At 34.2% G+C, this 14,756-nt stretch overlaps 2 protein-coding genes across 4 annotated transcripts; one reads left to right on the top strand and one right to left on the bottom strand.

Moving 5' to 3' along the window:
• The first annotated feature begins 523 nt into the window (after window positions 1-523).
• Window positions 524-2,022, top strand: LOC110276041 (cystathionine beta-lyase, chloroplastic-like). 2 transcript variants are annotated; one of them, XM_021132549.2, is made up of 6 exons: window positions 524-717; window positions 865-1,024; window positions 1,101-1,213; window positions 1,396-1,467; window positions 1,638-1,690; window positions 1,867-2,022. In XM_021132549.2, the coding sequence occupies exons 2-6, from the start codon at window positions 982-984 to the stop codon at window positions 1,994-1,996; spliced, it is 411 nt and encodes a 136-aa protein (XP_020988208.1). In that variant the 5' UTR covers window positions 524-717; window positions 865-981; the 3' UTR covers window positions 1,997-2,022. The 2 variants fall into 2 exon arrangements, with proteins under 2 accessions (XP_020988208.1, XP_052110851.1); XM_052254891.1 differs by lacking the exon at window positions 1,396-1,467.
• Window positions 2,023-7,190: 5,168 nt separating this feature from the next.
• Window positions 7,191-10,806, bottom strand: LOC107470194 (U-box domain-containing protein 62). Of its 2 annotated transcripts, XM_016089581.3 has the most exons (8): window positions 10,101-10,800; window positions 9,706-10,009; window positions 9,361-9,442; window positions 8,737-8,794; window positions 8,182-8,270; window positions 7,937-8,026; window positions 7,785-7,855; window positions 7,191-7,565 (listed from the first exon to the last, which is right to left on the bottom strand). In XM_016089581.3, exons 1-8 carry the CDS (start codon window positions 10,648-10,650, stop codon window positions 7,445-7,447), a joined length of 1,365 nt encoding a protein of 454 aa, XP_015945067.1. In that variant the 5' UTR covers window positions 10,651-10,800; the 3' UTR covers window positions 7,191-7,444. The 2 variants fall into 2 exon arrangements, 1 of the variants encoding a protein (XP_015945067.1); XR_008003600.1 differs by lacking the exons at window positions 7,191-7,565; window positions 7,785-7,855 and having other exon boundaries at window positions 9,273-9,442; window positions 10,101-10,806.
• Between the last annotated feature and the right edge of the window lie 3,950 nt (window positions 10,807-14,756).

A 14,756-nucleotide genomic window follows, 5' to 3' on the forward strand; every position in this document is an offset into this window, starting at 1 on the left:
TGTCTTTGCCTGTTCATCAACACAACAAACATCATATAGGTTTATATATAGATTCCTCAATTTTCATATATGGAAGTTAGTTCATTTTAGAAGTTTAATTAATTTGAATTATATATTTGTGAGTATAGAGGAGGAAAGTGCTACTTTATTGAAAAGAAGTAGTAATAAGAAATCCAGTAGTAGTATTGGTTGGAAATTCAAAGAAATTAAAGCACTACCTAGCTAGCCAGCTTTTGTTAATTATTATTATCCATTCATTTTAATTCTTCTCTGATATCCTCTTCATGTTTCTGGTGTGGCTAAGCAATAAAATAAAGCACTTGCACTTATTGATTAGCCACATCAGCTTATGAATTATATATGATATATATTAGCGCTATCTTTCTATTGAAGAAAAAAAAATTTGTTTCTTTTTTAGTTGCAAAGGAGGTGCTAGAAGCTCAAACTCAAAATGTTCTCTTAAATTTGTTTCCTTTTTCATCGTACTTACTCAATCCTCATATCATAAGACTAGTGTGATATTCTAAATTGATCTTTAATGATTTTTGTGTCGAATAAACTATATTTTGATAAAAAGAAATTGTCAAATTAATTCTTAATATTTTAGAATACTAGACAAATTAATCCCTTGACATAATAATTTTGGTGAACAAACACATTTTGAATTATCACCCCATGGCTGAGCTGCGCAAAAATGTAGTCTTGAGGCTTTGAGAAGTGAGAATTTTCTCACCCCGTCATTTTGGGAAACTTGATTCCAGGACCATTTTTATTTCGATCAGAAGCTTTGAATTTTTCTTTTCAATGATGATAATCCATTTTGAATCATGCTTCTCATTCTATCATTGGTGTGATCTGTTACAGAGAACAACGGCTTCAAACAGTTGGGCCTGCTTGGCTTTTGAGAATTCAGCAAATTTCGGCACAAAGAGAGTGATCTTTGCAAAGGGTTTCAAGCTGAATTGCTTGGTTGATAAAGTGATGGCTCCATCTTTGGTGAATGATGCAGTGGATTGTTTTGCTAGTATGTGCTGCAAACCAGACTTTACACAATGTTGTTTTATGTTTTTCGTGTAAATCCTAGTCATTTCTGTTTGCAGAAGGGGAAATTTTGGACCCTAATATCTCAATATTGGTTATGAATTTTGAGAATGAATCTGATCCTTTTGGAGCAATCAGTAATCCGCTCTATCAGACTACTACTTTTAAGCAGGTAAAGCTTTGATTTTTTGATACACACCATGACATGAACCTTTCCAATGAATTTGGACATGAATGTGTCTAGATACATTGATTTTTCGATGTACCGAAAAAGTAAGAGTGCTAATTGGAATGGAGGGAGTAGTTTTCTCTTGATCTCATTATGTTTATTGACCAGTACTCCTATTCATGCAGCCTAACGCAATAGAAAATGGTCCCTATGATTATACCAGAAGTGAAAAATCCCACTCGAGATGCTTTAAAAAGGTTCACTGTGTCCTGTTAGTTGTGTTTTCAGGCTTCAATTTTGGTGAACAATTTTGAAGTCAGCTTAATTTTGAGGATTCAGAGGGGTTACATTCTTCCCATTTTCTTCGAATTATATGCTTGTTGTAATCTGCTTGCTCCATATCTCATTTTCTGATTCTTCCCTGCAGTTGCTTTGGTTTTACCCGCTATGTATCTGTAGCATGGTTCTAAGCATCATCTGGTAACATTCTCTTTCTATTCATCTTCTTATGTTAGAATCTTCATTGTTGATGAAGATTCACACTGCTGTAAATTAAGCACATTGATAATGCCAGTGTTTGGTTAGTTCCATAGAAAGGTGCTTTAAGTCATGTTTGAGTTTGTCTTAAAAATTAGACTTTCTAATAATGCTGTCAGGTATAATGACATTGCCAAGTTTGGGTATACTGCAATGAGACGATCCAAGTTCACAGGAGAGAAAGACTCAAGTCGAAGCAATTCTCTAACTTCACAAAATGATGTAAAAAGGCCAACTTCACAAAATTAATTAATAAACTGTAAGAACTGATTTGAGACCCTAACATAAACACTTTTGTTATTGATTTTAGCTGTAATTATTGGTTTTTGTTGTTGATTAGGCTTCATGGAAGCTGTTAATTTAGCAGTAATATATATGCTTAAAAAATGTGTGACAAATAAAATGTGTGTATAACTAAAGATCGCATTATATAGTGGATGCCTGAGAAAATGGTATATCTTGTAGTGGCACCAACTTATCTCCCTGCTCATCACTTCACTACCAAAGATGTAAATGGAAACCCACATGAATTCAACCTCATCGATGATGGTATTTATGTCAATAATTTGGTATACATTTTTGGTGTGGTTTATGGTGACTAAGGTTTTTGCGTGGCTACAGTGACTAAGGAGAAATAACCAACCCAGATTTAACACGTGAAAAGTTTGAAGGATGTTGGAGTTTCGTTTGACTGTTGTAAAGACAGTAAATACACGGTACAAATATGGATCACTAAAACTAACATAATTAAACATCCCACCCTTTTGGTAATGCATTCCATAGATATTTTAAAAATTTGAAAAATAAAAGTAGAAATATTGGGAAAGGCGAGTGGGAGAAATGGAGGAATTTTCAAATCTATTGATGGAATTAGTGATTTTGTACCGAGTGGATGAACAACTAGGGGATTCCAACTGTGTTTGGTGCTTAATCACTATGGGTGGTTAAGAACTTCAAAGCCTGGCAAGAAGTTTGTTATTGGGTTTTATGGAGGAGAAGAGCATTGGCAGTGGTTGTAGGCGTTGAGGTTTAACGTCACGGATAGGAGAAGTGGTGGTCGTCTTCCTATCAAGAGGCCTACGATCGTCAAAGAAGTGGTGGCGGTGGTCTCCAGCAGGAAAGTGGGTGATCGATTAAATAAGGCTACTGCATACGGGTTCATGGGTTTCCACTGGTATGTGAAATGGTGTTAGGAGATTAGGGACTCTCAGTCTAACCCAACTGTGCTTTGGGATTTCTTTTTTTTCCTTCTTTACTTATCTAGTTAGTATCGAAGTCCTTTGTTTTGTATACTTCATGCTTCTTCTCTATCTTGCTCATCTGGGTCTTTCACGCTGTTCATGATTATCGGAGGAGGAAGGGATGGCACTAACCACTAAATGAAACAGTTGCTAGTCTTTTATTATGTTCTGAAATATTGAAATGATGGACTTTTAATTATGAAATGACTAAAATAATCCCATATAATTGTGTTAATTGTGTTAACCGTTAGTATAACCGTTACCACACTTAATTACTGAGAGATTCATGACACGTGGCGTCTAAATACTACTGAAAGGTCAAACCGTGGTCATTCTTAGCCACCAATCACATGGGCACCAGAGAATCACCCTACATTTTTAACTTATTATTATTAGTTGTTATTGTTGTTGTTTAATTTTGATGCATTTGATAATATTAAAAAAAATTACACTAAAATTAGATTCATATATCAAATTAATTTTGAGAAGTATGAACTGGTTTGTGATAATGTTGTTAGAATTTTTAATTTCACATCATGAAATGCAACAAAACTAATCAAGGCAACTTTGGATTTTTTATTATTTCAAAGAGTTTATGCTGAGAAATAAAAGAAGTACAGCAATAAAATAAATTTGGCATTGAAATTGTTACTTTACGGTGATGAGAAAGAAGAGAGGATAAAAAAATTGAAGAGGTCATTATCAGTGATCAAAGATGACAGCATGACATATATGTAGTATATATAAATATAAATTTATTGTATTTGTATGGATTTGTTTCTACCTTCATTTTTTTCAATACATATATATAGTATACATAAATATAAATTTATTTGTATTAGAATTTATTTTCTATTTCATCTTTATATAATTTTAATAATTGTTGGCATTTAATGTTACTAAATAGTTATCTATCTTTGTTTATTTATATATTTTGTTGAATTAGAATTATATTTAAAAATTAAATTTTAATAGTGATATATGCAAAATTTAGTTAAAATTTATAATTAAGAAGCAGCAGTAGCAACCAATTTAACAACCGATCTTGGAAATTTGAATTAACTATTAGCGACCGATTTAGCAATTAAAAAATTAGCGACTGATGAAATATTGGTCACCATTTAGCAACCGAACACCTCAGCAACTGATTTAGTGACTGGAATATTGGTCGCTATCTAACAACCGATCTTGTTAGCGACCGATTTAGTGACTAAAATTATTTTGTACGGCTAGGTGGTTTTGGTTGAAAATTGGTCACTAAATATTAGCGACCAATATCGATTGTTATTTTGAATTTAGTGACCAAAGTTTTAACGACTACTAGAATCGGTAGCTAAATTAGTCACTATTCTAATAATTTTTTATAGTGAATACTATGAATTTTATTTAGCAAGTTGTCCAAAAATTTAAAATATGACCATATGTATATTGATATGGCTTAGGTGACTTAAAAACATTGATGATAGAATATTACAACAATTATGTTAAGTGTCATATATAAATAAAGTTGATCTTTTATTTTCTCGTAGTAACCATTGAGACCTTAGTTGATCTTTTGCTTCTTTATTAACTAGAATTAAATTTGAATATTAAAAGGGAGACAATTAGAGCATGTTTCGTTCAATATACATTGAGGCCCCAAAGGAAATTTTTCGTTAATAAAAATAAATAAATAATATTTTCATAAACAAAAGATAATAATTTTATCACCCAAAGTCTATTTTCTTGGGGGCAAGGATAGATCGGGCGTGCCCATCCCAAACCGAGCTCAAATCGGATAAATCCCATTCGGTTATGATTTATATATATAGTTTCTGGTGGTAAATTTTTTATAATTAGTAGAAATATTTCATAGTTTAATTTAATTTAATTATTTTGTAAAATTAATAAACTAAACTAATAATTAATTATTTAATATATTTAGGATATACTAAATTATAATTTAAAATTAAATACTATTTAATTTAAACTAATAAATACAACTCTAAATGTTAAAATAAAAAAATGTGATGATTTGATTCAGATCCATTGAACTAGATTTAGAGAAGTTAGAATTTCAAAATCATATTTAATTTAAACATAGTTTATCAATGTAAAATAGACTTTTTAAAATGAAGCTATGTTTAAAAGAAAAGAATCTACTTTATATTGATAAATTATATTTAAATTAAATATAACTTTAAAATTATAATCTTTTAAATATAATTAAATAAATCTAAATTGATCCGTTAAATTTTAAATTTAAACATTTAATATTTGGAGTTCTATATATTCATTTAAAATAAATAGTATTTAATTCTAAATTATAATTTAATATATTTCAAATAATATTAAATAATTAATTACTAATTTAATTTAGTAAATTTAAAAATAATTAAATTAAATAAAACAATTATCAGAAGCGAACCGGTAATCAAACCGGTCAGACTATTAGAACACTAAATTACTAATTTTATCGGTAGATCACCGGTTCAATTGGTTAATCCAGTCTTACATAAGTGAAACATATAAAATAGTCAAAAATTTAAAAATTAAAATTTAAAATACATATTTCCAATAACATTTTAATAAACATTAAGTCTCAAATCCTAAAAATAAGTAATACAAAAATAAACATAAAATTTGTTAGTACTATTACATTAGTATCTCAATTTAATACAATAAAAATTTCTAAATTCCTAATTAACCAGTACTAAATAACTAGTCTACAGGAATAATATACAACAACAATCTACTACTATATAATCAACAATATAATCAACAGAAATCAAACAATTTAACAAAAAACTGATATTACAACAACAATATACTAATATTATACATAATCAACAATATATTACATCAACAGCATAAAACAAAAAACTGAACAATCTAATAGAAATCAAACAAAAATCAACATAAATAATTAACATAGATAATCAACATCATTAATCAATTAATTCTAACTAAAGTACTAAATTATTGAAAATTTGAAATACTGAATAACTTAAAAAAAATAAAAAATACATACCTTATGGCTGATGCACCATCGGCAGAGAAGAGGGAGACAGGAGAAGAAGTACGGCACCGACGACAATAGCGACGACTGCATGACTAGACTGACAAAAGGAGGACGACGACGGACACACAATGGCACAGGACAGGATGCGACGAGCAGTAGCAGTAGCAGGAGGCGACAAACACATAGGAGTCAACGACGTCGCATTGTTCGATGGAGGTGGTGTTGGCTGTGGTTGGGTAGTGCGAGAGGAGACTGCGGGCACAGTGAGGGGGCGTTGGCTGAACGGCTCTCTCTCAGTCGCAGGTCTCTCCCATGAGTTTGGGAAAAGGAATGGGTTTGGGAAAGGGAATGGGAGGTTTCGAGCTAGGATTTCTTTCATTTCAGTTTAGTTTCTTTTAATAATCGAAACGATGCCGTTTCACTTGAGGAAAAACAAAAAAAGTTAGAAGTCGAACTGCTCCGGATTTTTTCAAACTTGTCGGTTTTCGTTAAATTCGACCGGTTCAAACCGGTTCTCTCCCTTATCCTATCAGCAAACTCATCCGGACCGGCTTTGTTACCGGTTCACCATGTTTCTGGTCCGACTAGACGGGGCTGTCCGGTTTCGATAACATTTAAACTATTAAAATTTATTTTACTACTAAAAACAATATATATAATGTTAAAAAACAAAAGAACCATAATTGGGTGGAACTCGTCCGATTCATATGGACCCGTCCGATCCCCTTCCTCCCCCACCCAAAACGAAACAAGAAAAACTAGATTTTGGGTAATTTTTATATTTTGTTTTTGAAAGTTTTTTTTTTATGAAAAGTTTCCAAAACCGAAATGTTAATTTTGACGAAACTTTTATCTTTGACTCCATATCAAATAATTTCATATTTCTAAAACGCAAGAGGGATTTAAGAAAAATAAAATAAAATAAAATAAATAGTAGAACAGTCAACGGTGCGAACATTTAACACATTATAAATGTGTTTAAAGTACATATATAAGGCAGTGTGAAGACTTATATTTTTGTGACATGCTATTTTGCTATTTTAAAGATTCAAAATTATTCAACAACTTTGTGCACAACTACGTTTTGTTAGTTAAAGTGTCCAACCCAAACTTCAAGTTGAAACGTGAAATAGCACTTCCCGCTTTCAAAAAATACTAGATATATCAATGGAATTGGAAAACATGCAATGCCCGTAGCTCGTAAACTGAAACCAAATAATCATCTTCATTTTTTACTATAAATCTGTTAGCGTATCTAATATTATCTATGTATAACAAAATGATTACATTAAATACAATCATAAATATTAAGGAACACAAAGCACAAGGCTTTCTATATTTACACGATCTGTTGCTACCACGGTTTTATTGCAACAAGGAACACTAACACTGGGATTTCGAAAGCACAATCATGTTGGTATAGAAGTATGATCAGCTACATTTGATGGCTCAGAACTAACGCCAATTAGGTGGCATCTTGGTGGAGGAAGGTTTTGAAGAATCATCCAAAACCTTAGCAAGGGACCGATACTGTAATTTCACACTCTCTGCATTGTCCAGTGTCTTCACCACATACCTGTAAATTATGAAATTCCAAGTCTTTGATTAACAATGCAAGCAATTTTAAAGTGTAGCATAATGTTTGCAAGATCATTTATTATTTATTTATAGTTACAGCCTTTAACATCACTCAAGTTCACTTCACACTGGAAGTTAGCATTATATATTAGAAGCACAAAATTCACATAAGAAAGCAATTAACTGCTAGAGGAAAAAATCAGATATAGTCACTAACCATCCATTAAGGCATTGTGTTGTTACAATAGCTTCACGCCCAACAAAGCGTTGCGGTGTCCTCTTGTTTCCCTGATCCAATTTCTCTCCAATTATTTATTTTGATAGATTAAAATTATTCTCTAAGTAAACTCACTTGTGTTTGCATACTACCTTTATGATAACACGGTCCATCACAGCAAAAGGAAATTGAACACCTCTCCCCCTTGGTGGTTCTACAACAGCTGAATCTCCAAAACCACCCTGTCCTATGCAAAACATATCTCATATTAAAAGATAAGGAAAATGTCAAAGCAACATATACATATACCTAAAAATGAGGTAAGATCCTAATCTCCTTTCATCCCATTTTCTCAACTTACAGAGACTGAAGCATAGTTCAGAATGGAAAAACACACCTGATCAAATCTCTCTCTTCGTCTTTTAGATGACCGGTAAAATTGTGACTCCTCTTCACGCCGATATGCCTGCACAGCAGCTCGAAGTGCTGGTCAGGGCAGTCAGCACAGGACCCACAAGAAATCAAGGAACAAAATTAGGATTGTTAAAAAGGATATCACTAGTTATAATACATTTATTTGTCTTCACAAAATGAAGGTATCGTATATCTGGTATTTTGCATTTTCAATATATATACATTTTAGATGAAAGGTTTGCTTAGATTTTGCTTAGTAAATGAAAGCATTGATGGAAGGGGAGTGTGTGTAGTTAGCAACTTAGCGCACTGCAAATACAGAAAAGGACGGTTTAGAAATCCTTTCAACTCTTCCTAGCCCATTTTTGTTATAGTGCTTTTCCTTTTTGTGTACATTACATATAAGCAACATGAAAGCAAAACCCAAGTGCACAAAAAGTGATCAGCAAAAATTGAAATTAATTAGTATAGTATTGTTGTTCATTTAACTGGAACTTATTTGAGTATAAATAATTGAATTTGAACATAATTTGCTTACATAGGTTTTGAGATATTGATTCCTCGGACGTGGGTTGAGAACAGGTGCAGCAAGCTTTCTGAAAATGCATCACATGAACATTATCTTAGCTACTTAAATACATGTATTCCTGAATGAGAAAAGTCCTGAAGCATGATAATAAAAACATAAGTTGCTCTAAAAACTTCTACATTCTATAATATGTTGATCAGCAACTCAAACAATTTGAAAGTAACATGATAAGTTTTTTGCAATCACTATTCAATATCATTTTCTTTACAAACTTTGTTAAAAATTCCAGTTCCATATCCTCGAAACCAATTCAATAACCTTCCATGTCCTCAAAAAGGAAATGAAATTTGGAATCTATGAATCAATTTTGAGACTACTATTGTTTTACTTTTCCAGGACTTGCCATCTATGTTACTCAGTATTACCATATTCTTATCTCCTATCCTATGTGACTCTTCATAAGTACTTATCCACAACATCCCAATTAGTTACTTTTACAGTCCTGCATGTAGTGTCACACATGAGAGAAAGAAGTTGAAAATTACCAGCTCCATAGTTAAAAACATTTTTCAGATGACTAGTCACAGAAAAGGTAAGTCCAAAAGTTACAGCATTTGATCGCTTAGAACCCACCATTCTAATAACATGCTGTATTCCACCTCCACCAAATGAATGCCCACAAGGTAATATCATGGCATCGTCCATAAGTGCACCTCTGTGTTTTCAGAAGATAAAGCAATCAAATCAAATAAAGCAAGCATAAGCTAGTAACAAGCCTTATTACAAAGAAGAAAAATACAAATGCCACCAGTTTTGAACAAGCCGGACTGATTTTTTTGGCTGATGGATCAATCAACCATGTATAATTGTGGAAATGGTTGATATTCTGCACTTAAGTTTATTCATATACCTCACACACTAGTTCTGCACAAGATTCAATCTGCGAAATAAGTTAATCAAACTCAGAAAGAGACTTACGTAACAGGATCAGAAAGAATTGCCCTCAACGACTCCCCTGACTCGCTTGAAAACAGAACGTCCTTTCTTCCACTAAACCCACAACCATTCTCATCCACCATAACTTTCTGCACAGAACCCGATCCTTCCGTGCCATGAAGATAATGTGAATAGTACTCATCACAATCAGTTTCAGCAATGGTTACAGCACTCTGTGATTTACCCAATCTCTCTCTCTGATGATGATCTTCATCAGTACCACTCGCATTGTTATGCACCAGCTGCCCCATATCACCATCCTTCCCCAACATTTCTCTAGTAGAAACTACAACAACTCAACAAAAACATCAAATTCAAAATCAAAATGCAATTGTGACATAAAGCAAAAAATTCAAAACTTGTCTCAAAATTCATACCATAAGACGAATGATGCTGTCCTTTCCCATTTGCCATCCGCTCTGCAGCAGTAACACCACCCAAACTACCACCGCCACCACCGTTGCTACCGTTGCTACCGTTAATGTCAAGAATCGGATTGGAATTGCGCTTGCTTCCATCACCAACACCAACAAGCCCTTCATCACCTTCGACATCATCGTCGTCATCGTCATCCTCGTCATCATCTTCGTCATCATCCCCGTCGGATTCGTCGCCGCTTGGAGTGTTGGCGCCACCATTCCTACTCCAATTGCGTGCTCCCGGCGGATCACGGCGGCCGGAGCAGTCGCCGTAGACGCTCCGGCGGAACTCAGAGCCCTGTGCGGCGAAGTACCGGTCGCGCTCCATGGAGAACATCTTGTCATCGATGAACCCACCAAGATCCCGGGTCTTCGGGCCCGGGTCCCCGACCCGACGCTGCGGGCCCCCGCAGCTGAAGCGCAAGGTTTCGTCTTGAAAAACGAGTGAGGAGCTGAGACCAGTTTCGATCCTCTGGTCGGGTACGAGACCTATGTCTTCGGAGGACATGGTGAGTGTGAAAAAGCTCCCTTTTCTTGGAAGTGCGAAAGGGAATTCTGAGCTAGGGTTTAGGGAAATTTTTGGCAGTAGTTGCTGCAAAACGGCGTCGTTTAGAAGGTGTTTGAGATTTTGAGGATCGAAAGAAGTAAAAAGTACTTTGATGAAGATAGCATAATGAGCGCTTTACTGGAAGATGATTTCTACCACGTGTCGTGTTCTAAGTCGTTTCTTTTATTTATTCTTAAAACGACATCGTTTGGATGTGTTTTTCACTTTCTCTGCTCGTGTTCAAAGAACCTACATTTCCACGGGAATAAATAACTATTTTCCATCATAATTAGACGCTAATAAAATTAACTATAAAATTAAAGAATACAATTAATATTATGTCTACAAAAATTAAATTATATTCAACAAAAATATTTAATTATTAATTATTTATTAATTTTATTATAAAATTAATTAAAATATTTAAATTATCCTCATCTTTTTTATTATCTTTAATCTTCTAAATTCTTCGATTCAATTTCATTAACAATAAAATTACTATCTTTTTTTTTTCAAATTTTGAATACCATCAATGTATGACCAGTACAACTATTACTAATACTACTAATATACTGTCACTACCACTACTGCTAACACCACCATTAACACAACGCAACAACAAATTGAGACAGAAAAAATGAAATATAGGAGATAAATAGCAAGACCAACAAATAAAGAGCATGCGCTTTGTGGGAACAGTGATGAGAGGTGAGTGGCTCTAGGAGAAGTGAGTTCGAAGACGTCACTTATGTCCATCTTCTAGGTGCAGAGAAAGAGTGATGTAGTTGTGGCGGTTGAAAACAAAAATTCAACACAAGTAATTGCTTTACAATCAGCACAACACACTTATCTTAAACTGTGAATGGAATGGATGATAACTGATGAGCGGATAATTTATACGCTTTTTTTACATTGTTTTTACATAATTTTTAGTATGTTTTAGTTAGTTTTTAGAATATTTTTATTAGTTTTTATGCAAAATTCACATTTATGGACTTTACTATGAGTTTGTGTGTTTTTCTGTAATTTCAGATATTTTTTGGTAAAATTGAGGGACCTGAGCAAAAATCTGATTTTGAGGCTGAGAAAGGACTGCAGATGCTGTTGGATTCTAACCCTCCTGAACGCAAAGTGGATTTTCTGGAGCTACAGAATCCCAATTGGCGCGCTCTCAATTGCGTTGGAAATTAGACATCTTGGGCTTTCCAGTAATGTATAATAGTTCACACTTTGCCCGAGATTTGATGGCCCAAACTGGCGTTTAAACACCAGTTAGAGACCCTTTTTCTGGCGTAAAATGCCAGAACTGGCACCAAAGCTGGAGTTAAATGCCTAAACTGGCACCAAAGCTGGCGTTTAACTCCAAGAATGTACTGTGCACGTGAAAGCTTCAAAGCTCAGCCCAAACACTCACCAAGTGGGCCTTGGAAGTGGATTTCTGCACTATCTGCACCTAGTTACTCATTTTCTGTAACCCTAGGTTACTAGTTTAGTATAAAAACTACTTTTAGAGATTCAGTTTGTACCTCATGACATTTTTACACTTTCATATTGTACCTTTGACGGCATGAGTCTCTAAATCCCATGGTTGGGGGTAAGGAACTCTACTATGCATTGATGACTTAACGCAATTACTATTGTTTCTATTCAATCACGCTTGTTTCTGTTCTAAGATATTCACTCGTACTTCACCATGTGATGATTCATGACACTCATCATCATTCCCAAAATTATGAACGCGTGCTTGACAACCACTTCCGTTCTATCTAAGCTCAACGTAGTCATTGAGCGACAACTTGAGTGTGTATCTATTGGACTCCTGACTCACGAGTTTGATGACATCTCCTGACAACAGAGCATTCGAATCCGTGAGACCAGAATCTTCGTGGTAGAGGCTAAAATCAATTGGCGGCATTTCTGAGATCCGGCAAGTCTAAACCTTGTCTATGGTATTCCGAGTAGGATCTAGGAAGGGATGACTATGACGAGCTTCAAACTCGCGACTATTGGGCGCAGTGACAGTGTGCAAAAAGATCAATGGATCTTATTCCAGCACAAGTGAGAACCGACAGATGATTAGCCATGCGGGAAACCGTAGCGGACATGTTTTTACTTAGAGGACGGATGGTAGCCATTGACAACGGTGATCCACCAACATAAAGCTTGCCATAGAAGGAGCTGGGCGTGTTTGAAGAAGAAGGCAGTAGGAAAGCAGAAAATCAAAGGGTAGAGCATCTCCGAAACCTCAACCTGTTCTCCACTACTGCATAACAAGTATTATTTATTTCATGTTCTTTTACTTTTTACAAATAACACTAAGAATTATTATTAATATCCTGACTAAGAGTTACAAGATAACCATAGCTTGCTTCAAGCCGACAATCTCCGTGGGATCGACCCTTACTCACGTAAGGAATTACTTGGACGACCCAGTACACTTGCTGGTTAGTGGCACCGGAGTTGTGAAAAGTGTAAATCACAATCCCGTACACCAAGTTTTTGGCGCCGTTGTCAGGGATTGTTCGAGTTTGAACAACTGACGCTTTATCTTGTTGCTTAGATTAGGAATAAATTATTTTTTTTGTTGGTATAGAGTCATCAAATTTGAGTTTTTTATTTTCTTTTCAAAAATCTTTCAAAAATAATTTTTCTTTGATTAAATTTTGTGTCAAACTTTTAAGTTTGGTGCTCTTTTTGTGTTCTTGTGAGTCTCTAAGGTGTTCTTGAGTTTTCTTTGTGTTTTGATCTTAAAATTTTTAAGTTTGGTGTTCCTTGGTGTTTTCCCTCCAAATTTTTGAAAACAAGGAGCATTAGATCTAAAAATTTTAAGTCTTGTGTCTTTCGTGTATTTTTCTCTCCCCTCATTAAAAATTTAAAAATAAAAAATATCTTTTCCTTTAATTACTCATAATTTTTTAATTTTTAGTCTTATTTTATTACTTTGATTGAAAATTTTTAAGTTTGGTGTTTTCTTATTAAGAAATTTTCAATCTTTAAAATTTTAAAATCATATCTTTTTCAAAATTTTTCAAATCCTTTTAATTAATTAATTATTTTAGTTTCCAATTTTCTTTTATTTTTGGTTATCAAAAAACATTTATTCACAATTCACATCACCTCCCTTTCTCTATCATGGACCTAAGTGGAACTGAACAGTCTAGAAGGACTCTGGGGTCATATGCTAATCTCACTGCTGCTTCATATGTATACTCCCCATTAAGGCTAGCAACTTTGAGCTAAGCCCTCAGCTCATTATCATGGTGCAGCAAAATTGCCAGTATTCCGGTCTTCCACAGGAAAGAATCTACTGAGTTTCTGGCATAGTTCTTACAAATTGCTGACACAGTACATGATAAGGAAGTAGATCAGGATGTCTACAGATTACTACTGTTTCCATTTGCTGTAAAAGATTAAACTAAGAGGTGGTTAAATAACCAACCCAAAGCAAGCATACAAACATGGAAGCAGTTATCAGATAAATTCCTGAATCAATATTTCCCTCCAAAAAGGATGACACAGCTAAGGCTAGACATCGAAGGCTTTAAACAAGGGGATAATAAATATCTTTATGATGCCTGGGAGAGGTACAGAGAGATGCTAAGGAAATGCCCCTCTGAAATGTTTTCAGAATGGGTGCAGTTAGACATCTTCTACTACGGGCTTACAGAAAAAGCCCAGATATCTTTAGACCACTCAGCTGGTGCATCTATACACATGAGAAAGACAATTGAAGAGGCTCAAGAGCTCATTGATATCGTTGCAAGAAATCAGCATCTGTATTTAAATAGTGAATCTTCCATGAAAGAAGATGCTAAAGCAGTATCCACTGAAAGTAGTCCTCCAGAAAAAGTTGCTGAACTTAACCAGCAAATACTTCTTCTAACAAAATAGTTAGCAGAGTTCAAGGAAATGTTACAAGATACTAAAAATGCTAACAAAAATATGGTAGCACAATTGGATCAGACAAGACAGTAGTTATCTGAGCAGATAACAGAAGAAGGCCTAGCTGTTCAATTAAGAAGTGGAAAGACATTGAATATCTCAACTCAAGGCAGCAAGAAGCTAAG

This window comes from Arachis duranensis, chromosome 10 (genome assembly GCF_000817695.3).
Source record: "Arachis duranensis cultivar V14167 chromosome 10, aradu.V14167.gnm2.J7QH, whole genome shotgun sequence".
Taxonomy (NCBI): Eukaryota; Viridiplantae; Streptophyta; class Magnoliopsida; order Fabales; family Fabaceae; genus Arachis; species Arachis duranensis.

Excerpts from the sequence above, each read along its gene's own strand:
- LOC110276041 (XM_021132549.2), top strand. The coding sequence starts at position 982 with ATGGCTCCATCTTTGGTGAATGATGCAGTGGATTGTTTTGCTA. Across the intron at positions 1,468-1,637 it reads ACTCGAGATGCTTTAAAAAG|TTGCTTTGGTTTTACCCGCT; the intron begins GTTCACTGTGTC and ends TCTTCCCTGCAG. Across the intron at positions 1,691-1,866 it reads ATGGTTCTAAGCATCATCTG|GTATAATGACATTGCCAAGT; the intron begins GTAACATTCTCT and ends TAATGCTGTCAG.
- LOC107470194 (XM_016089581.3), bottom strand. The coding sequence starts at position 10,650 with ATGTCCTCCGAAGACATAGGTCTCGTACCCGACCAGAGGATCGAAACT. Across the intron at positions 10,010-10,100 it reads ACAGCATCATTCGTCTTATG|TTTCTACTAGAGAAATGTTG; the intron begins GTATGAATTTTG and ends GAGTTGTTGTAG. Across the intron at positions 8,027-8,181 it reads GAAGAGAGAGATTTGATCAG|GGTGGTTTTGGAGATTCAGC; the intron begins GTGTGTTTTTCC and ends TGCATAGGACAG.